We start from the raw sequence: 22092 nt of genomic DNA, 5'->3' as shown, positions 1-22092 counted from the left end.
TGTTTACCAAACACATGTTAAAGTGTCACAGCACTTTAGAAATGTAGTTACCAAACAGCAAACAGCTTTTTATAACAGCTCTACTTCAAACAGCTCTACTTCCAACAGCTCTACTGCCAACAGCTCCTCCAAATAGGACCTTATTCCAATTGCAACATATTTTATAATTTGAATTATAGCCAATTTTACTTGTACCACTAATTACACGATCTAGATTTAGATCTTTTCTGCAGCTCAAATATAGCCTACAGTTGCAGAACTGGCAGTATTTGCAACAGCAACCTGCCAAATTGCCTGCAAAGAAACAACTCCTAACAAGATGTACAAGTATGTAGCATTTACATTCCACACACAAATGCAGCCAACATTTGATTGGCTCATGGATATTGTTAGGTCCAACATTATAAAAAGTTGGTCCCAGCCACATTTGGTAGTCCAATGATTAAAATAACAGGCTACATATGTCAGAAACATTAATTACCTCAAATAACATGAAAGCCAAAGCCAACAATAATTGGCACCATCAGATGACTAAGATGACAGCTGCTGTTGTAGGATAAACCAAACTTCATGCCGAATGAGCTGTTGTTATTTTCAAAAACCAAGTAAAAACAGCAGCAATCACCAACAGGATAACAAAAGGGAACACAGCAAGGAGCCCAAACGACCCCCGAATCCAAATCCTATTTTATAACAATGAGAGAAACATGGCAAGACATCTTAAAGGTCAACCCTTAGCTACGAAGGACCTAATACAGAGTTGTCCAGCTCCAGTAAAAGCTGGCCTTCAACAGCAAGAGCAATGACGGTCAACATGCCAGAAAATGTGTTGCTGCCATTTGTAAGACATTTCTGAAGACACAAAGTAGTCCACAGAAAGAGCAAAAACTGAGTGGCACAGCTGAAGCTTGTATCCCAATGAATCAAATGACAATCTTTACTCCTGATCTACCTTGAGATGCTGAAGCTTCAACTCCAATTCCCCTCCATCTCCTGAAATACCCTCCTCTCCTTCTGCCTCCTCTGCCTCTTCTCTACCTTCCCCCTCAGAATCATTCTCGTCCAATGGCCCAAGGACGCCCATAGAGTTCTTACCTGCCTTCAGTATCTCCTTCACTTCATCAATACCTTCCTCAGAGATGGCATTACCATTAATGTTCAGAAGCACAAAGTGAGGTTTATTTGACACTGCCTGAGCCAGGCACCTTGCCCCGGCCCTCCTTATCATATTAGTGTTTAGATCAAGTTCTTTGAGCTTTGAATGACCTTCCAATGCTTTGCCAATCAGAACTGCACCCTCGTCCTTCAGTTCGTTCTCAGACAAGTTCAGCTTACTGAGGAACTGCTTCGAACCCACACATTCTGACAATGCAGGGGCAGCTTTGGCACTGATCTCATTTCCAGCAATCTCCAAGACATCAAGGGAATGAACAGACTGTTTCAGGGCATTGGCAATTGCTATGGCCCCTTCATCTTCCAAATTGAGATAGCTCAGGTAAACTTCGGTAAGGCCAACAAGCTTTCCGAGAGTCTTACTTAGGGCTATCCCAGCATCCACACCAAATAGGTTGTCTCGGAGGTCAAGTTTCTTCAAATGAGTACAGGCCTCTAAGGCCTCAGACAATGCAATACCTCCCTCAGAGCCTACCCTCGTTGATGAGCATCTGAAGTCCTCTAACGCAGGAGATTGTTTCAGCATTTGAGAGATTGCAGCTGCACCTTCGTCTCCAGACATATTGTTATGGAAATGCAGGATCTTAATATTTTCAGTCGATGGAACAAGCTCACTCAGGGCCTTTGCAGCTTCCTCAGATATCCCATCATTCATTAAGTAAAGCTCCTCCAAGCTGTTCTGGGATTTTAGAAGTGCCCCAAATGCCCTGACACCCTTCTCACCTAAGGCATTGTCAGAGAGGTTCAGATATCTCAGCACACAACCTTCCAAAGCTGATGAGAATATCCTCATAACCTCAAGAGCTTCATCCTCTGGCCTTCCTGCAACTATATCGGAAAGGTCTACTTCTTTCAGCTGCTCTTTGAGGGATGTGAGGATAGGCTCTGCAACATGAGCCGCATCAATACCAAAGCTTCTATTGCTGAAGCAAATCTTTGTATACAAATTCCCTTGCTCTGTCAGAGGACTTAGGAGTTCCCTGGCTTCCTCAGCATCAATAAAAGCCCGACGACCACCAGAGATATCAAAATAAGTTTTGCCAGGTGTAAGAGACTTACTACCCAGAGTCACTTCCCCATTCTCTTTTGGCCTTGGGCCTCTTTTGAGAACTTCCAGAATGAGCTTACTAGTTTTATTGGCATATAGGTGAACTGCAGAACTCCCATCCCCATCAGGCTCTTTATTAAAATGTTCATTAACAGCAGCAAAACATGCATCCTCTATCTGTTTAGCATGCTCACTGGCCTCTTCTTTGCTCAAAAGTCCGTACCATCTGGAAAATATAGATTCCGTGGAAAGGTTCCTGGTCATCCGCTCCACAAGCATCAATCTTGTACTTTCACTGGGTGGCCATAGCTTGATTGAAAATTTATGGGGTTGAGAATCTTGTGCTTCAGTCTCCATATTGAAGTCTATAAAATAATGATTCTCTATTAGCATCCATATGAACAAGTTGGTGAAAGATATCAAAAGCAACAACAGTACAACTGCATAAATGGAACAAATAGCGCTATATACATTGAGCAACAACAGTACAACTGCAGAATGGAACAAATAGCGCTATATACATTGAAAAGAATGGCAGAGCATAAAAAACGAACAGATGTTGACAACCAAAGGATAACAGGCCAGTATGTAATAGCAAGCATGCAGCAAAAGTAAAGATATAATTGTATGGGTACCATCTCAAGACGTTGGAAAAGCAGACCCAGCACTGACCAAATTTCAAGAAATGGGTTCACCGAACTTATTACGAGTAATAATTACACTTTGGCAAGGACTTAAAAATACTCATGATACTGAAATATAATATCAAAATCATAATTTTTCAAGGAAGATGACCACCACATGAATGAAGCAAGATAGACCCAAAAAAGCTAGGAAACAGTCACCCCATCCCCCCTGGGACATTAAGCTAATGCCCTGACAAAAGATGCACCTACAAAAATTATAAAAAATTTAGTTTGAGCATCCTTTCATTTCCCTTCTCCCAACAACACAAACATCATTCCATCTCTTATTTGGGATTTTAAATGTTAATATCTATTGGTCGCCTACTGGACCGGTTCGTACCGGAACCAGTCCTATACGAACCAGTCTTTGTTTTTCTTTTTTTTTGGTTCTTTTTTGCTTCGCGTCCGCGCCCGAGCAGACGCGCAAGAGCTGGCCACAGAAATGCCACTCTGTGGCATTTATGATCCGCACAGGGCAGCGTGCTCGTGCACTGCACCGCGCGGATGAGCCGGCCCAGCCCGCGCCCCGTGCTGGCGAGGGAATCGCGCGCGGGGGGGACCACGCGCTGAAAAACCGCGCCGCGCGAGGGCAGGGCACTCTGCCCCACACGCAGGGCGCTCTTTCGGGCCATGTGCTCTCACACCACAGCGCGCGCTGTGCTAAAAAAAATGGTATCGGTACCGACCGGTACGAGACCAGTACGCAGCCGGTACGCATATGTACCGGTCGGTACCAGCTCGAAAACAGCTGGAACTGGTACCCGGACAGCTAGAACCGGTATCCATGCTGTCCGGATACCGGTTCCAGGCCGGATCGGTCAGTACCGGTTCGACAGACCATGGTTTTACCCATTAAACAAACAATGAGAGGCTTACACAAAGAATTTCAATAAACATGTAACAGAAGTATACATTCTTGAGCTTTGCAGATGGTGGATCCTCAGCACACAAGATATTTAAGGGCATTAGTTAGACTAGGTTAAATTAGCTGAGAAACACACCATGGGCAAAGATCTATGAACATTGATTAAATGAAGTTGGATTTTTGCGACTCTTGGTTAGAAACTTAAAGAAAGCTTGGACATCAATATATGTAATATTTATTGATCAAAGAAAGGCAGTACCAAATCCATACCCAAAGTTAGGGAATTGAAGCAAGAAAAAAAGATATTAGGAATATTTGCAAAGAAATTATAAGAAAGCAACCAACATATAAATTCAGTAATAGAAGTATCATTCCGAGGCATGAAGATGGTGGATCCTCAAACATATTAATTAACACAGATTGGACCATCCAGTTGGACCGGAAAACCAGAGAATTGGACCCCTGGCTGGTCCGGTTCCCTGAGGGAACAGGAAATGCATTTCAACTGGTCCAAAACCACTGACTCGGCTGGCTTCTTGGAGAAAAGGGCAACCAGGCAGGCGAAAACTGGGTGAACTGAGTTTTCTAAGGCTTCAAAAAATAGAGCTGAAAGTGGGAATCAAACTGCTGATTTCTGGTTGTAACCCAGAAAAATTGCAGATGTCTGGTACAATATAAAACCTCTCTGTCATTTCACTAAGATGCTTATAATACTAATCTACATCATTAGATGAAGCTATATTAAACAGATTGTAATATTTTCTAATCGATTATGGTACAATATAAAACCGCTCAACCATTGCACCAGCACTCATTATCATTTCATTAAGATGCTTTATTATTCTTATCTATATCATTAGATGAAGCTAATCTAGATAGGTTCTAATATTTTCTAGTCAATTATTTCCATAAAAAATAGATGACTATTTTCTTCTGATAGAATATATGTATATATATATACTAATCTTAGTTTTTTGGATACTTTTAGAACTTTACTATTTACTATTAAAAATAGCAATAAATTCCAAGCATTATTCTATATTATATATATTTTTTGTATATCCTTTTCAAAATATAAAATGATTCATGATTATTTTTAATTTATGCTCGAACAGTAGCATAGTATTAAATGAAAATTATCAATATTTATGCAAGTTTTATTACAAAAATTCTATTTTTATAATTTTTAAAATTTTTAGTATATTTTTAATGTAAACCTAGTCTAACTGATTGACTCGGTACAATTGGACTAGTGACCCAATGACCCAACCCTTGAGTCGGTCTCCAATCCAAGTTTAATAACTATGTCATCAACACAAGGATTTGAAGATGAAAAAGTGTGAATGGCACATGGACAACAATTGAACACTATTTATAACAAAAAAAAAAAAATCTAGAAACTTTTGGGATGAAATGTTTGAGGAAGGCAGGATCTTAAGCTTGTATTTTTTATAGATAAAAGAAGGTACAAGGGAGACATATAGCCGCACCCCACCCACCCCAAAGAGAGAGTAGAGTAGAGCAGAGCATAGTTGCAGATATGCAAGCAAAGCATACATTTAACACTACAAAAGCAATATTTGAGTAATAAGAATGTTGGATCCTCAACAATGTCGAAATTTAAAAACACGGACTGGTCCATAGTTAAATAAGTGAGAATTACACGATGGCAAGGATCCAAGTGTCCTGAGATCTGAAAAGTGGCATAGAGTTGTGTGATTAACCAATAGAAAGAAGAAGGGACCCATCTTGTTTGCCATTTTTGTTCCACATTTATATCAGAGTTATTCTGACAGTTAGATTTTCTTCTTTTTCTTTTTCTTTTTGAAGGGGTGTTGCAGTAACACAAGGCGCAGTAACAGAACCAGTAAAAGACAAATAGAAAACAGGGATCAAGCAATAATATGCCATCAACAAAAGATTGGATAGCAACTACAAACATATAACCGAAGTATAAACTTAAGTTTATAAAAGTCGTTCCTGAGGCTTGATAACGGCGGATTCTTGATGCCCTAGAAATTTCAGGACAGGGATTAGGTAAGGAAACATAGGTGAGACCTAAACATTCTATCATTAGCAAAATTTTATGCGAAATGACACATACGAGAGATGACTACCCGAACACATTCCATGCAACCAACTATAACAAGAATAAAAGCGTACAAGCTAGAAAAAGAAAAGCATAAAAATTAATTCTCAGGTGAAGCATTTGCGTTCTCTTCCGCATAACCTGAAACGGCAGGCTGTATGGAAAGAAATGGCGCAAATTAAAGAGATTAAACCCTTCTCAGGCCAACCTAGCGATCAGAAAAAGATCGCATGAAACCTCTACTACTGCTTCTGGTAAACCATAACCCTAGCCCGAGAGAGAGACCACAATGGAGGAAAGAGATGCAGGAAAGGAGGGTAGGGTGGGGCGGAGATAGGGAGGGGGGACAGAGAGAGAGAGAGAGAGAGAGAGCGCGGGAGAGGCGGCGGACGGCCGAGGGAGAGGAGAGCTCACCGGAGAGGAGCGACCGCGGCGGCGGCGAGTGGCTGGACTTGGACACGTCCGTCCGGGGGAGCTCTGGTCGGGCAGGCGCTGCGACGGTGGAGAGGAGAGAAGAAGGAATGGGGAAGAGGGATTTAGGGATAGGGTGGAGATGATATATCTACCCAAGAAAAATTTAAATCATGAACCAGTGCCGTTTCCAGCCGTTGGATCTCCCGTTATGATCTTGAATGCTGAAATTAAAGGGTGATTTAACTTGGATACCCCGTTGCCTGGGATCGGTTCCACCCAAGAAATCCGAAACGAGGCGGTTATCGAAGTTTTCGTTTTGCGGGACCATCCCATATCTTGGGAGGTCATCCAGATGGCCCACCAAAATGATAGGACCATTAATATAACCGATGGGCCGTTAAAGAGAGATTTGAACTTCTATCCACCATCCAAATTATTAATATATATATATATATATATATGGAGAAAAAAAAAAAGGTACTGCTATACAATAGCCAAATGACAATTTGGATACTTGGATAAAACCTTAAGCTCTCTGTTTGGGAGTTCTGGGGAGAAAAGAAAAGAAAAGAAAACTTTAATGAGGAGGAAAAAGAAAAGAATGGAATAGAATTGACTTTCCTCTCCTCTTGTTTGGGAGTTTTAAGAGGGAAGGGAAAGTACTTTCCTCCCTCTTGTTTAGGAGTTTGGAAAGAAAAAAAAGAAAGCATACATTTTTAACACTTTTACTAAAATACCCTTATTATAAAAGAAGCATGCTTATGAGTAAACGGTAAAATAGGTATTATCAAAAATTTATTAAGTTCCAATTCCTTTCTCTCCAAATCCTCCCACTTATGTGAGGAAAGAAATGAGAGAATTGGAAGCCAAACTTTTTCCTCCTATTCCCCCCTTTTCTTTCCCTCTCCCTCCACTAAAAAACTTCCAAACATCAAAATTTTTAACTTTCCCTTCAATTCCATTCCTTTCTCCTCAATTCCAACCCTAATAGTGAGAGGTGCTTAAAAAATTAAATAATACTCTTTTAGTACTGACTCAAGTCATAATAAATTGGGAGGAAAGCATGCAAGTATCGAAATCAAAATTTATTTGAGAATCAATGCGTACAACCATATGATAAATTTTATGCTAACTATAGCAGCCAATTCTTTGGTGCGTGCGGAAAAGCAATATCTCTCGATGTAGAGAGCACGAGTCGGAAAGCACATAACAATAGTTGGACGGAGGCGGTCGTTCAACATTATTATCTTAGGCCTTGCTTATGCAATTTACAAGCTACAAGACAATAGAGTTTGAATTGAGAGTGACTCCCATAATAGTGTCCTACTCCCGTCCGGCCTCCCAAACATGCTGTTCACATTTGTACCAAAAAATATATGTATATTTTGTTCACACAAGCCCAACCCCTTCTTTATTCTTTTTGATTTTTTTTTTAGGTACAACAGCTTCGATGCAACCACTAAAATCAAAAAAAAAAAAAAAAAAAAAAAGAGAGCTGACCAAAAAAAAAAAAACAAACACATGGCCTTCCGAAAGAAAACCTCTAAGGTAAGCCTCCCATAAGTGATGCCCTTCTTTTACTGTCATCTCGAGCTCTCGGCAATTCCAAAGGCCAACTGGGGATAAACTTCCAACAGAAGGATCTCCGTGAAGATAAGAACGTCAGACGCAAACAAACGAAATAAACGTGCAAGCCGGCTACAAGAACAAGACGTTAGGTGTTAGAACGTCTTGAGAAGAACATCAAAGCAAGTGTTTGTACGAAAATCTCTATCCGAAAATCCCACACAAAGGACATACGATCCACCAGACTTTTCTGGCTCTCCTAGTCAATACTGTTCCCCAACCTAAAATGATCACCATTTACTGCATCTGCTGAACAATTCTCTTCCGACATTTTCCTTCTAGCAACTCAAATCCAAGTAAAATTGGCCCCTTATTCTGTACAACATTAATATATATGTTGATGACAACACAAAATTAAAATCAGGCAAAAGGTGAAGTCTAGGAAAATTAGTTCACCTCCATACACTGAAAAGTTAGGTCTCATAACACAACTCTTGGATGGTTTTAGAACATACGATATAATCAGAGAATGATCAAAAGATCCAGGCTCTGCACAAGTACAAATTCACGGCTAAGAACCCTAACACCAGGGGGGAAAAATCGATGTCCATTCGAGTATAACCAAATCAAGGATCTGGAAGTAAATTGAGCAATAACGGAAAAAACCAGATGCAATTAAAGGCTTCAATTTTCTTTACCGGTGGGAGATAAATGAAGAATTTTGTTTCGGGTAAAAAGAATTACAAATAAGTACCAAAATTCTTGATCAACTCATCAAATATTTGGGAAGGAGTGAAGCTCACAACAAGCCAGCCTCAATGAGATTCCTCCTCCTCAGGGTCTCATCAACCAGCTTGAAAGTTTTCTTTACAAGTTTCTGATCCAAGGCAGTTGTCCTGTAGATCTTGAATACACGGTCCACACAATCTGGTTTGGTACTTTGAAAGTAAAGTTCCTCAAATTTCTTCTTCACAAACCTGTCACAAGCTTAGATATTGATACAACATACACAAGCTTAACAATATTGACAAGGGAAACATAAGAAATTAAGAACGTCATGTACACATGTAAAATAAATATCACAAAGTTTACGGTTTATTTTCTTACAAAAAATGCATGTGAATGTAGGAAAATATGCAGGTTTAACAGCACGCTAGCTACAACCATGAACATCAAGTTTTGCATTTGTAAATTGAACTTGTCTTGATGAATCCTTACTTGCAAATCCTTCTTGTTAATGGCTATCCACCTCCTCACTCTCATACACATTCAAGTATCCCTTATTACTGAGTCTCCACGGTCCACATATAGCCATGGAAGATGCCAACACTATCTCAAAAGGTTAATAGTTTTGTCCACAATTGAAGCAAACCCTGTGCCGCCTTCCTTTGATATGCCGGTTTCTCAATCTACAACATATCCCTTTCAACATTCGTAACTCTCCCATGTTCACTGTTTAGGTTAATAATTCTTCCATGATTGAAGCAAACCCAAAAGGTTAATAGTTTTGTCCACAATTGAAGCAAACCCTGTGCCGCCTTCCTTTGATAATGCCGGTTTCTCAATCTACAACATATCCATTTCAACATTCATAACTCTCCCATGTTCACTGTATAGGTTAATAATTCTTCCATGATTGAAGCAAACCCTATGCCTCCTCCCATTGATACGCCGGTCTCTCACCTTGTTCTTCCTCAATCTACCACATATCCATTTATACATTCATAGCTCTCCCATGTTTATTGTATTATGTGGGTATTTTTCATTCACCAAGACCTAATGCCAACCACTGCCATCCTACCCTTACCGTTGGCAGGTCATGTTTAGCAACCCAGAAGCACCTCTTTTTCTACTCCACTAACTCAGCTCTAGTTCTATTAGAAATGATTTTGCCCATTCGTCTGTTCCTACACATACATCTGTTTATCTGAAGACAATATAGTATTGATTGATAAGACAGCTGGTAAGGAGTCCACTATGATTAAAAGATCATGCTGAGGCTGTAAGATTATTTAAGTATATTTCTACATTCTACTGAACTACACATTATGAATTTAGTAGGCAATTTATTTCAACTATTTACTAATAACAATTGCATGTTCCCTTTGAGTCCCTTGCCTTTGATGTAACCCACAGAGATTTTGAATACCACTTGGGCCAGAAGAGCACAGCATTTCCCTTTTCTCTTTTTTTCTTTTTTCTTTCTTTTAATAGAGAGAGGGAGGGAGAGACACCTGCATTTTAGTTACCAAGTCCAGATTTTTGGGGATGCACCACCCAAGAATTGAACCCAAAACCTCCTGTTGCTAAAGCAGAGGGGCGTGTGACAACCAGGGCAAGCCCCAGCTCACTGCAATTCCCCTTTCATGAGACGATTCAAATCAAGGGTAGAACCAGCAAACCATTTGAAAACCTCATTTAACAATGGCATTCTCATAGAATAGTTAAAGAACAAATAAAATGATAATATAAAGAATCCCAATAAAGCATGTAATTTGCATGGAAACCTCGTTTCATGCACAGACCTACAGTGGTATCTCCTTATTTATATGATATGAATTCTTCTATTAAAATTTTCATAGGCATCTTAGTGGATTTGAATCATTTGCTATTGCGTTGCTAAGCACCAAACCACTTACTCATATGCATGTTCCACCTCATGCTTTCCCGATGCCTTGGGTTGATAATCCTTGAACCACTCACAAACATTCAGGGGAACCTGTAGAAGAGTGAATAGTGTATTTGCATAAATGCTTATCATTGACTGATGACCAATGGTAGAACTCTTACTTTTTGAACCTTCTTCTCAAAAATATCAAATTTGTTGAGGAACAGCATGAATGACGTTTTCTGCTCAAGACAATTTATTAAATTTAGAGAGGGCACACAACTGGCTGAATTCTAAATATGGAACCAAAACTTCTAACAAAAGCTACACAAAGACCTCAAAGCATGCTTGCTTCAGGACCCAATCAAAGAGCTCTTTGGTCTCCATCATCCGATTCTTTGTCTCATCCTCAAAAAGCATCTGATCATACCTGTAACAGCAAACGTCAATTAAAAGGAACCTAGATTGACAGAAATTCATGCATGGAATACTAGTGTGGCCCAGTCCAGTGGCCCAGAAGTACAGATGTATTACTATAGTAGCATCTGAGGTCTGCAAGAGATGCCATTCCAACTCATGGATTAAGATGCACATAGGGCAGTTGCTTAGGATAAAGAGCAGTCAAAAAGTATGTTCTGAAAAATCAAAAAGCCGGCAGCTAAAATAGAAGGCATATTTAACCAGAAACATTAGGACAGAGAACAGTCAAAAGGTATTCTTTGAAAAAGCAAAAGATTGGAAGATAAAATAGAAGGCATGCTTAACCAGAAGACATTAAACAAACAAAATATTGGAGACCCCATAAGCATGTCAATAGAGTTGGTTTGACCACACATAAAACTGACAGAACATTGCAAATTCGTTGATGTTTAAGCTATGCACTTCAAGTTCTAAAATATAAAGAGAAGGTTTTACATAACATAGATAGCAGGAATTTTTGTATCATGAAAACTATAAAAAATAATAATATTTGCAGGACTCATATCATATAGAGCATCGGAGGCTTACTCGCTAATTGCAGCACAGAAAATTACAGCCGTAACACCTTCAAACAGATGGATCCATTTTCTCCTCTCATTTCTCTGGCCTCCAACATCATATAACCGATAAACTTCACCACTTTTTCTACTCTCCCCTACAGGGCTGCAGAAGGACCATTCCATTTAATAAGATCACCGGTTACAAGATAACTTGAACACTTTTACCAAGCAACAATAACATTTTACTGATTGCGAAGAGCAAAATAACTTGAACACTTTTATCAAGCACCCACAATATTTTACTGATTGGGAAAGAAAAAATGTTTTATTAAAAAATAAATAAGTATTCTGGGGTGACAGCTAAAAAAATTTAAAAAAAAATCAGTAAAAATCAGGTCCACAAACCAGAGTATCGGAATTAGAGTATAATATTAATGTCACATTTTCGCCCCAAACAAAACTGTATAGAGTCATAGATTACATATTCCAGAAGGTAAATGTTGATAGCTAGAAATTGTTGAAACAATGGATCAACAGATTACGAAGTTGTCATACTCAATTTCAGTTCCACCCTTCTTTCCTAAAAGAAGGGGCTGTGTTCTATTAAAATGACAGGGAAAGGATCGGTAGGAGCAAATGATTAAGCTAACGGCTAAGGTAAATCTTAAAACCACTATTTCATGGGGTGCATAAACGAGATTGTATAAAGAGGCAAAAAGATATCTACTGAAAAGATACAGCAAGCAGAAAGGCCACCTGAATTGGATCTCTACAACTCCTGTTGTTCGCACTCTGGCATAAAGAACATCCTCCTGTAACATCCATAGTGTAAAGGAAGCAAAATCAGAACAGTCAAAGGAAAGATCAACTATTAGCATCATGTTACCGCTGAAAGATGATTGGTGCAACTTTTGTAGAGAAGATAGACTTAGAAGCACGGCCTCCTTACAAAAGCACGTTAAGTTAAACATTGTCCGCTTGTCATCATAAAAGTGATTCTAAATTGAAATATAGATAAACAGAAGGGAAAAAGAATTAAACAGAAGGTTAAACAAAAGGGGTCAAAAGGTAACAAAGTAAATAACAAATCTACCCTCATGTTTCAGAAGTTCTTCTAAAGTATGAATTAGCCTAATAATAAGGAGCTAAAACTTATTTAGATGCTGTTTGGATACCTGTAACTAGGTGCAAGTCGACCCTAGTTTAGTAAGTCCTTTTTCAGCTGTTTGGCTGGGTGTAAAATGAGTGGGCCCAATGTATTTGGAGCTGCAGCAGGGCCTCACCTGCTGCAAGTGATCCTAGGACCGAATTACACAGGACAAATACAGCAAATGGGAAAGGGTGCAAAGGGGCTTCACTTACACCCGTCGCATCGGTTGGGTTACTCTTCGCGTTGCCATCACCTCTCATGGGAATCGTCTCTTTCTTCTCATTCACGCTCGTCTATCACCTCCAGCCACTGTCCCCATCCTCAGAACTTCGTTCAACCACCTTCGCTTGGGGTTTGCTTCCTCATCATCTCATCCTCTCACTCATCCCTCCTCTCCCCCATGCCTTTCACCTTGTCCTTCCCCTCTCACCCTCTCACTCATGCCTCCTCCCCTCCAGCCAAGCCCAGGTGCTTCTGCTTCCCATTCTACCATGTCAGCTGACATCCTGAGGCACTAGTTCACTCTATGGCTAAAATCCTGAAACCTAACCCAAATTTCTACCTAAACCCTAACCACTCCCCCATGCCTCTTCACCGATCTCTATGATCTGGAGCTCGTCCATGGCCATCGACCCCATCACTCGCTTGATCCACTCAAGATCTAACCTGAACCCTAATCCTCCGTTTATACGTAAACTCTGCTTTGATTTCCACCATTATGTGGGTTATTTGTCTTCTATTTGTTCTTGTCTCTATAGTTTTAAGAACTGATTGGTGCCAACCTGCTTGATCTGCAATGGATTGCACATGTACTGGCTATGTGGTGCCTAGGTGCTCGATTGGTCCCGGATCAGGCAGTTAGAGGCATCTACATTGCTTGCATGCTTGATCCTGAAAGGTTTTTGGTGAGCATTGGTGCCTCTGATGCCAACAATTCGAGGTTCCAATGTTCCTAATCAATTACCTCGCATCACAATGCCCTTTCTGAAACTTAAGTTCTTCCATTTATAAATTTTGGAACAGAATAATACCAAAACCAGCAACCATACGATTCCCCTTCATCTGCTACACCTTCTGCCTAAAAGAGGGTTTACACCATCACCTCATTAAATTAACACTGCAATAAGCTTAAAGAATATAGACCAGTCCTTTACACTGGGTATGTCAGTGTATTCCACTTCTGTAGCATGATTTCTGATAAATGGAGTTCATCAAATACATGATGATGCAGAGGTATTCACAAACATAACCAAAATGCTATGAACAAAACCAGGAAAAAACAATGTCGAAATACAATACTAAACTGGTACATAATGGAAGAGTATTTTTTGCACATACTATACCTTTGTTGGAACATAGTCTGCTTCGGATAATCGTTCCAAATTCTCCATGAAATATTGAGCACAATCAGGAACTTGTAGTATATTTCCACGAGCATAAGTTTCCTGCAAATATACACATTATCAACTATCAGGAATGATTAGCTGCTCTCAATTACCTATCTACAAATAGAACTATGAAAATATCACCATTTCATGGTACTTCACAATATACCAGAATCTACCTGAATAGCAGCATCTTTCCATAAGGTTTTTATCTCGTGTGCAATATCTTTAGTAAGATATGGATAATCCAACCTGCTTCCGATTGCAGACAGTTTTTCTCCAATTTCCTAATATCAAAAGGGCAGTATTGTTTTAAACTTAGGCCAAACATCACAAATAATAAAACAGAAAGAAAATGTAAGCAAGTAGAAGACAATCATTACTCTAATCACTTGACCTATCTTCACAAAAAGTGTCCTTAGTTTAAAGTCTAGCACAAAACACTCATGAAGAGTTATAAAAATCAAGAGCATGCAAGTGTTTTCTCCAGCAAAGGAGTAAGTGTTTGCTGGTTACCTAATATCAAATTCAGGAATATTTATGGATCAAAAACTAATGAAACTCTAGGCATATCTTGTACTCTGGAGTTCAAGGCATTTATACATCTAGCAGTTCTGAGATAAGTGCGAATATGATAAAATATAAAATGTCAGGCTATTTAAATAAGCTCTGGCCAGCATGATGTTAACATGCTGTCCAAAAAACACTAAGACAATATTGGGTTTGACTGCACCATATTCTCAAAAAAAGTACGTGGACAATATATTGCTCTGGCATTAAGTGCACATGAACAAGTTCCTGGTCTAAGTTATGGTGTTAGCAAGATATTACAATAAAAGAACCATACTTCCAGGATTTAATCTTCATGACAAACACACAAGAAGACAAATGCAGATATTATTTCCATTCATCCAGTTTCTCTTGTTTTTGGGGATGTACGCAAGTAGGTCGTGGATGAAGAGTCAAGAGACAATTTAAAATGAGGAAAGGCTTAAACAAACCTTATTTTCAATGGACACAACATACTTCGACGAATCTGATTCATTTTGTCCCAATTCTTTTGCTCCATCATACAATATCTGTTCATAACCAATCAATTTAGCCTCAGGAAAGAAGAGCATATGAATGATCACATCCAAAGAAGTTCAACTCTCCCAAGCTCTTGACACTAAGGAACCCTCATTACGTGAATTAGAGAAACAAACAGACACACCCTTTTCAGTATTGCATACTTTAATTGTCTGATACACATTAGCATGGATAACTGATGTATAACTTCTGAGTTCCGCCTCATCAAAGCCAGTTTGAAAGAGTAGTTTTATCTGCAGAAAAATAAAGCACAAGAAATGCCAGGATTAAACTACTGCAGATCAAAAAAATAAAAGCAAATCCAGTCATTATATTGTTAACAAAGCTAGCTCGGAATGATTAGTTTCATCTGAAGAAAAATTAAGCACAAGAAGTGTCGGGATTAATTCTAATGCAGCAAAAAACATCATGGACTCAGGTTATCTCACCTGCTTAAAAATTGTAGATTTTCCTGATTCTCCTGCACCTTCAACTCAAAGAAAAAACGAAAAGGATCAGCTTATATAGGCAGAAAACTACAAGTTACAAAAATGAACACAGACAAAGAGATGAGAATCAAGAAGCAGAAATATAAAAACCCTGAATGCAGAAATTTATATCAGTTTCAGTTTATCCCTGCCATCTGGCATCTATGATAATTTCATGAACAGATCGTGCTTTCTATGCTCAAAGCTGAAGACCACAAAGTAGTGTAACCAGCTGTTACGCTCAGTCTCAGATCACAGTAATAAGAACCTATTAAATTTCATGGTAAGACTTAGCTAGTCAGAGATGGTACTATTTAACATGTCACTTACAAGAATCAAAGGTTATTTATTAGATTGCCACATTTATATCTATATATTTTAAAAATAAATCAATTATGAGAACAAGCAAAAAAGGTTTTCTTCATGTTCCTTCCTATTAAAAAATAAGTCACAAAGTTAATTTCTTCTATATTATTATCATACTGAATGGTTCTAAAGACTATTTTGAAATTAGAAAGGAAAATTTTAAGAATGCAAGGAACTAGAGGAACAGAAGTTGCCAACCTGACAACAGTAAGAAAAACACAACTAGTGTGCCCATACAAAGATGCGTATGGGTTATATAAGGCTTCAAAAATACTTGAAGATACAAAAGATAAAGAAGTGGGCATCGTAGAAAGCAAGAAAGCACACAGGTTACCCTGTTTGTCTATTGGTACCAGAAAAATAACATAAAATGCACCTTTCATTCACCACAGTCTTCAACCACCAAGACCATCCTTCCATTTGCTTGAACCTGTGCAGCCCCCAATCACAATTTTCCTTAACCACAACCTCTAGTTATCACGATTGACCATCAATGGATATTTAGCCTCAAGCCAACAAAATCATTAAGTATGGCATCTTTTAACAAAATATTAATGAGTTCCAAAATTTTGACTTATCGCTAGAAAGAGATACATGAAGTACAGGCACAGCCAAAGAGATTCATTATCAAACTATTCACCATGTCATGCAGACACCAGTTGCACCAAAGCATCACTCATCCACCAACTAAGTACAATCCTCCATAATCTCTTAACCATTATTAGGGTCAAATACAACATGTAAATGTTTCAATACGCCAAGTTGCAGAATTTGCAACGGCTATGCTCCTTTCCAGCATCTAATGGCCCAATTCCGCATTACTCTCCTGGAGTTGAAGGTAATCTCGACTGGCCTCTGTAACAAAAGTACCTCTTTTCAGTTCCTTACTCCATCTTTGTGCTATACAATGCAGCACCAACATAATCATCTCTCACTGCAACCCAGCCAAGGACTCATCCAGAACACCACCTCATTCAAATCTTGTTGTTCACAATGATGATATTTTAAACCAAAACAAGCCATCTTTACATTATATATAACACATATTATATGCATATATATATAAATAATATAAATTATATACATGTACTGTTTCTCTTCAATTTTCTTTCAGCTTTTTTCTTTTGGCAAGACACTTGGTGTGCAAAACTCTTCTTGCTAGATCTTCAGGCATGTTCATAGTTCTTTCTTCTAGAAAGTAAAAAAAAATCTGTCCGGTAAGCTTCAATGGAATTTATACTAATTCTGTGCATTGTCAGCTGATCTTGCTTACCCAACCATTTTTATCAATACAAAGAATTGCATTCTTTCATTAGTGTGTAACGAGTAAGAATTAGCAAGAAATACTGTTTCATAACATAGAGAGTAAGTATACACCATCTCAGTTTATGAGCAATGCACATTTGAAATTGTCACTATCTAGTTATTAATTCCAATAGACTGTTCTAGGTAACCATGAACCATGACCACAACCAAGAAGTATCACATTCTGGCTTCTAATGTAAACTCTTTAATACCATTTCTCTTGCAGGACATCACGATAATATCCCAGATATTTATGATATTCGTATAAATGAAATAAAAAATATATGTCAAGCATACCAAGGAGTAGAAGTTTATGGATATGTTGCTCAGCCTTTGTTTCTTGAGCAATTCGCCTCTCAATTTCTGCAGCCTGAAAATGCTCAAACAAGATAAAAAGGAGAAACAAAATGAGAAGCCATGGGCATTAAAATCTTAGGGCAATGCAAGACATGAGAAAGAATAATATTGAAGGGTGCAACTTATAAATGTTGATGGTTAGCACTTTGATCTGTGGAGAAGATTACCTGTTCGTTTTCTTCAGCGTCAGCCTCACTGTAAGGTTTTTGTCTGCTGCAGAATGAACCCATGCCTTCAAAAGCAAGGGAAAGCATGGATATCATACTATATGTGTTTTGTCCTGTTTCCCTTGTGAGCTCTGCAAACATAATTCCATCTCTAGAAGAATCTGAATGAGGCAATGCTACCTATCTGCAAGTTAATAACATGTCAGGATGCACCAAATATATGTTACAGCTAACTCATGAAGAAAGTAATGTAAAAGCAGACGGCGATAAGATGGTAATGATAACTTTGAAGGGGCAGCTTTTTACATTAACAAATTGCAAAAGGATCTGCTAGAAGGTTGTCGGTGGCCCCTATTGTTCTTATCAAAAGATTTGTCTCTTTTTAGTTCATCCCATTTTTCCATGACTGGTTTTGGCATAAAGCTCTAGCACTTTTCTCTAGCTGCCTAGTGTGTCTCTTCAGATTAGCTCGAGAGCATATGGACATTATGACTCATTCACTTTGCAGCTTCATGTCTAGCAGCATGTCATCCTATTATAGAGAGTGCCATATTGATTCTCATCTACTTATTGATCTCTCCTCCATGAATTCTTAAAACATCTTTAAGTTTCATTTGTTCCTAGGGAGCCCTTTCATATTTCTTCTTCATCCCCAGCTAAGAGAGGATGCTCATGTGATTATGATGATGGAAGAACATGCATGCGAAAAACTTGTTTATTTTAAGTCACATTATTAGAGAAAATAAAGTAGAATCCAATAGTGATGCTATTTTTAGTAATAGGAGAACAAAAGAGGCACGCAAGCCAATGCTGCAACTGAAATATGCCCCTGGAATTATGGGAACCAATGCACTGAGATGATTTAGAAGAGTAGTATAGGTGTGCTTTTGCAGTTTTACCCCATGGCACAAGCAAGCCAGATCCAAATGTTCCACCTAGCATTCGATTGTTCCTCTCCAACTTTGAGGATTTTTTCTTTCTTTTAAGTTCAAGCAAACTCCTTATGAATTGTCAGCTTAGAGATTGCATCAGAAAATGTGATAGCAGTCTGGATGCCAAAGGAGGATTCCTTTGCCCCCATTGAGAAGTAGAACGCATGGAATCCTGGGTGAAACCAAGGGGGAACATTGATCATCAAAGTTTTGCCAGTTTAATTCAAAAGCATGTCGCCAAAATTACTACCGTTTGTGGTATGCCAACTGATACCGGGCAATATCTCGATATGCGTTTTTTTGAAATCCAAAATTGGAATTTATGGGATGAAAGTTTCAATTTTAACAGAACACCCAAGAAATAGATAATTATTGAATGAAAGATTCAATATTGAGAGAGCACTCAAGAAATAGTATAATTATTGGAATAACTGAACAAAGACACTAAGATAGTTATTTGGATGTACGAGAAAGTGGCTAACTGGCTATATGAAGGATTCCAAATTTATTATAGTGGATGCTCCAACCGATCAGCTGGAGCCCAGTGGAATCTGATTTCTTGGAGAAGTTACATATTAATATTTTCCATGCATAAAAGTTTAAAATAAGAGAATAAAAAGCTCAGAATGCTACTGCTCTATATTCAAAAAAAAAAAAAAACAACAACAACAATAATTTTGAAATCAAAACCTTCACTTGATTCAAACAACATGAAATTCTCCAAATTCTTTGCTTTCTCTGAAATAATCTACGCTGCTACTGCATGAATTGAAGCTATCATAATATTACGAAATGGAGACTGTACACACCGACACAAAGCCAGAAGAAAAAATTCCTCGAGAATGATTAAAGAAAAAGAGTACGGAGAACTCACAAGACCTGGATGGCATAGATGGGGGCAATGCGTTCTGAAGAAGACGAGATCCCTCGAATCTCTCCAGGGTTTCTTAGAATTCCCAGAGAAAACCACTCCCCGGCAGCGATCGGAGGCTGGCCAGAATGCGAAAGCTCCAAACCGCCGTCGCCGTTCCCTGGAGTCCAAGCGGAAACCCTCCCGAGTCGTCGGCGGTCGCGATCTCTGACTGTGCCCTTCTCAACCCTATATGTGATCTTGGCCTTCCAAACTCCAACGTGGCGAATCTGAAGGCTGGAATCAGAGACCAGCTGAATTTGAGGTGACGGAGAGCGCAGGGAGCGATATTCTCACGCTCCATAAACAAAGTGTAGTCACGTGGGACGGTGGGGGACTGGGGGTAGAGAATCGTGACTCCGGCGCAAGGTGTCAAAAGAAGACATCGTCCCGATCCCGGTGGAGGAGACAGAAGGGTATGGAGGTTGACTTGGTGGACGGCAGTGGGTATCCGCGATATATTGAGGATTGGCCAGAAGTTGGTGGCACGACATATTGAGGGCAGTTGAATTTGGAAGTTACGGATTCACCCCCGTATCGCACTTTTTTTAATGAAAGATAGCTTGAGGCTGCTTACCCACAAGAAGCGTTCTGGCGCGGGAGGAGTAAAAATTGTTGCAGCTTGTGGAGATTGCCCGACGGTGGAGGAGTCCATATACCATATACTAATTAAGTGCCTACGAGCTAGTTAGATATGAAGGAGTGCATGGGTACATCATGTCCAAGAGCAGAGGTGGTTGTCCATTGAGGAGTTTCTGCTTTTTCTAGAGGAGTCAGCATCAAGATCGGAGTTGGAGGAGAGAGGGGCAATGCTGCCTACCAAGGGTACTACACGTGGTTGGACAAAAACGCCCGAGTCTTTGAGAGCAACAGTTCGCCTCCGAGGGTGGCGGCGGCCAGAGCATTACTGCACGCAACGAAGTTCATTAGGACTGCTGAGACTTCACCTACCGGGTTGGCCAGAGACATCTAGGCCCCCTTCATGCTCTTGCAGCGCCCAGGTATGTGTTCGTATCTTGGATGCCCCACCCCCTGGCTTCCTGAAGGTGAATTTCAATAGCAGTGTGACAGACGAGGGGAGAGGTGGAGGTGCAGATTTTGTCATCAGAGACCATGAGTCCATACTCATGGCGGCAGGGGGTCAACAAATCTTTGATGCCTCGGTGGTGTGTGCCGAGCTCAGAGCAACCTAGGAGGGTACCTTGTTTTCCCGTCGAATATTGGGTGCGGACCGACTTATTCTTGATGGCGACTCGGCCACGGTGATCGACTGGGTCCAGGGTCAGAGGCATGCAGGTAAGGATAGGCCGCTACTCCTCGACATTTGCAGACTATTGTAGGAATGTGATGGTCATCATGCCATACATACCTACAGAGAAGCGAATGGAGCGCTGATTGGGTTGCATCCTATGCGTCCCACCATTCTGGTGGATTTGTGTGGAGGGACCGGGACATAGTGTCGGGTCCTTTGTCTGCTTTGTTGTTTTTTGATTTTGTTGGCCGTATCCACATATGTAGGGTGTGAACCGTCGTTGTAAAAAAAAAAAGAAGAAAAAAAGAAGAAGAAGAAGAAGAAGTCATGGTCGCTTTATGGGATGCAACTTGGTTGGGCTCAACCAAGATTCAACCAGCCCAATTCTCTGGCCAGGTAGCCTGAGAGTTTATGAAATGCAATTAAGCTTAGGTTCAAAAATCCCAACCTAATCCCAAGTTGGCCAGAATAGTTTTAAAGTTAAATCAAGGGTATGTTTGGTCGAGAGAGTTAACCTCTATATGGCTGTTCGAAAGCAGGTCCCCCACCCGACTTCATATCTCTTTCCACGAATAATTTCCTACCTGATTCATTTTCTCCACTAAAGGTGAGTCAGTCTTTCTTTGTTCAGCAAAAAAAAAAAAAATCTTCTAGGTAGAGGACTCTATAATAGGAATGAAAATAAGTGACTCATTCCAATCATTTGGTTATGGAGAGTCTCGTATTTGCATTCCAACTTTAGAGAGGAATAGAAATGTCACGATCCTCCTAAACTCAATTTCTATTCTTCTCTAGCATTCACCTCATCTCGATTTTCATTCCAATTCCGATCATGAACCAAACATGTCGGGGGATATAGCCCTATTGATTTCTACTCCAATCTATTTCGGTTATAATTTTGATTCTCATTCCAGTCACGTATCAAACACATCCTAAATACTGAAACAAATTCCAAACTTTGATAAAACATAAATTTGTTTCCTTTATCACATTGTATATTTTATTTAACTACACCTCTATCTCTGCTGAATTATAAAATTGCAAAAAAAGCACCCAACTGATCCGATACTGCTAAATAGAAATGTTCTAAACCTTTCTCCATTCATAAATAGCCCATCTGCCTTGATCCAACCAATTGATCAAATCCAACCCAGCTCAACTTGATACAAATCCAACCTGATCCCAATTTAAGCTGAAGGTGAGGTTGGATTGGAGATCCCACCTATGGTTGAGTTAGGTTGGGTTGTAATTAGGAGATACAGTGGTTGGTCTAGCGTGGAGTT

The 22092-nt window shown here is 39.5% G+C and overlaps 2 protein-coding genes across 3 annotated transcripts; both read right to left on the bottom strand.

Moving 5' to 3' along the window:
* Positions 1-462: 462 nt before the first annotated feature.
* LOC103716294 (RAN GTPase-activating protein 2-like) lies at positions 463-6424 on the bottom strand. The gene is made up of 2 exons (XM_008804232.4): positions 6276-6424; positions 463-2586 (listed from the first exon to the last, which is right to left on the bottom strand). Exon 2 carries the CDS (start codon positions 2576-2578, stop codon positions 938-940), a length of 1641 nt encoding a protein of 546 aa, XP_008802454.2. The 5' UTR covers positions 2579-2586; positions 6276-6424; the 3' UTR covers positions 463-937.
* Positions 6425-8486: 2062 nt separating this feature from the next.
* Positions 8487-19941, bottom strand: LOC103716295 (guanine nucleotide-binding protein alpha-2 subunit-like). 2 transcript variants are annotated; one of them, XM_008804233.4, is made up of 14 exons: positions 19522-19941; positions 17716-17899; positions 17489-17561; positions 15482-15519; positions 15197-15286; positions 14966-15043; positions 14144-14251; positions 13923-14024; positions 12186-12241; positions 11458-11592; positions 10786-10879; positions 10632-10691; positions 10481-10560; positions 8487-8818 (listed from the first exon to the last, which is right to left on the bottom strand). In XM_008804233.4, exons 2-14 carry the CDS (start codon positions 17854-17856, stop codon positions 8641-8643), a joined length of 1233 nt encoding a protein of 410 aa, XP_008802455.2. In that variant the 5' UTR covers positions 17857-17899; positions 19522-19941; the 3' UTR covers positions 8487-8640. The 2 variants fall into 2 exon arrangements, with proteins under 2 accessions (XP_008802455.2, XP_017700497.2); XM_017845008.3 differs by having other exon boundaries at positions 19527-19941.
* Positions 19942-22092: the final 2151 nt, after the last annotated feature.

The sequence above is a fragment of the Phoenix dactylifera genome, chromosome 15 (genome assembly GCF_009389715.1).
Source record: "Phoenix dactylifera cultivar Barhee BC4 chromosome 15, palm_55x_up_171113_PBpolish2nd_filt_p, whole genome shotgun sequence".
NCBI classification, from domain to species: domain Eukaryota; kingdom Viridiplantae; phylum Streptophyta; class Magnoliopsida; order Arecales; family Arecaceae; genus Phoenix; species Phoenix dactylifera.
Note: the sequence above shows the minus strand (reverse complement) of the source record. Positions and strands in the feature narration are given on the sequence as shown.

What these genes read in the sequence shown, in the direction of transcription:
- LOC103716295 (XM_008804233.4), bottom strand. Translation starts at nt 17,856, where the DNA reads ATGTTTGCAGAGCTCACAAGGGAAACAGGACAAAACACATATAGTATG. An exon ending in TTGTGTCCATTGAAAATAAG is followed by an intron (nt 14,252 to 14,965) that starts GTTTGTTTAAGC and finishes TTTTGATATTAG; the next exon opens with GAAATTGGAGAAAAACTGTC. An exon ending in GAGGTGGAACATGCATATGA is followed by an intron (nt 8,819 to 10,480) that starts GTAAGTGGTTTG and finishes AGCTTGTGACAG; the next exon opens with GTTTGTGAAGAAGAAATTTG.
- LOC103716294 (XM_008804232.4), bottom strand. Translation starts at nt 2,578, where the DNA reads ATGGAGACTGAAGCACAAGATTCTCAACCCCATAAATTTTCAATCAAG.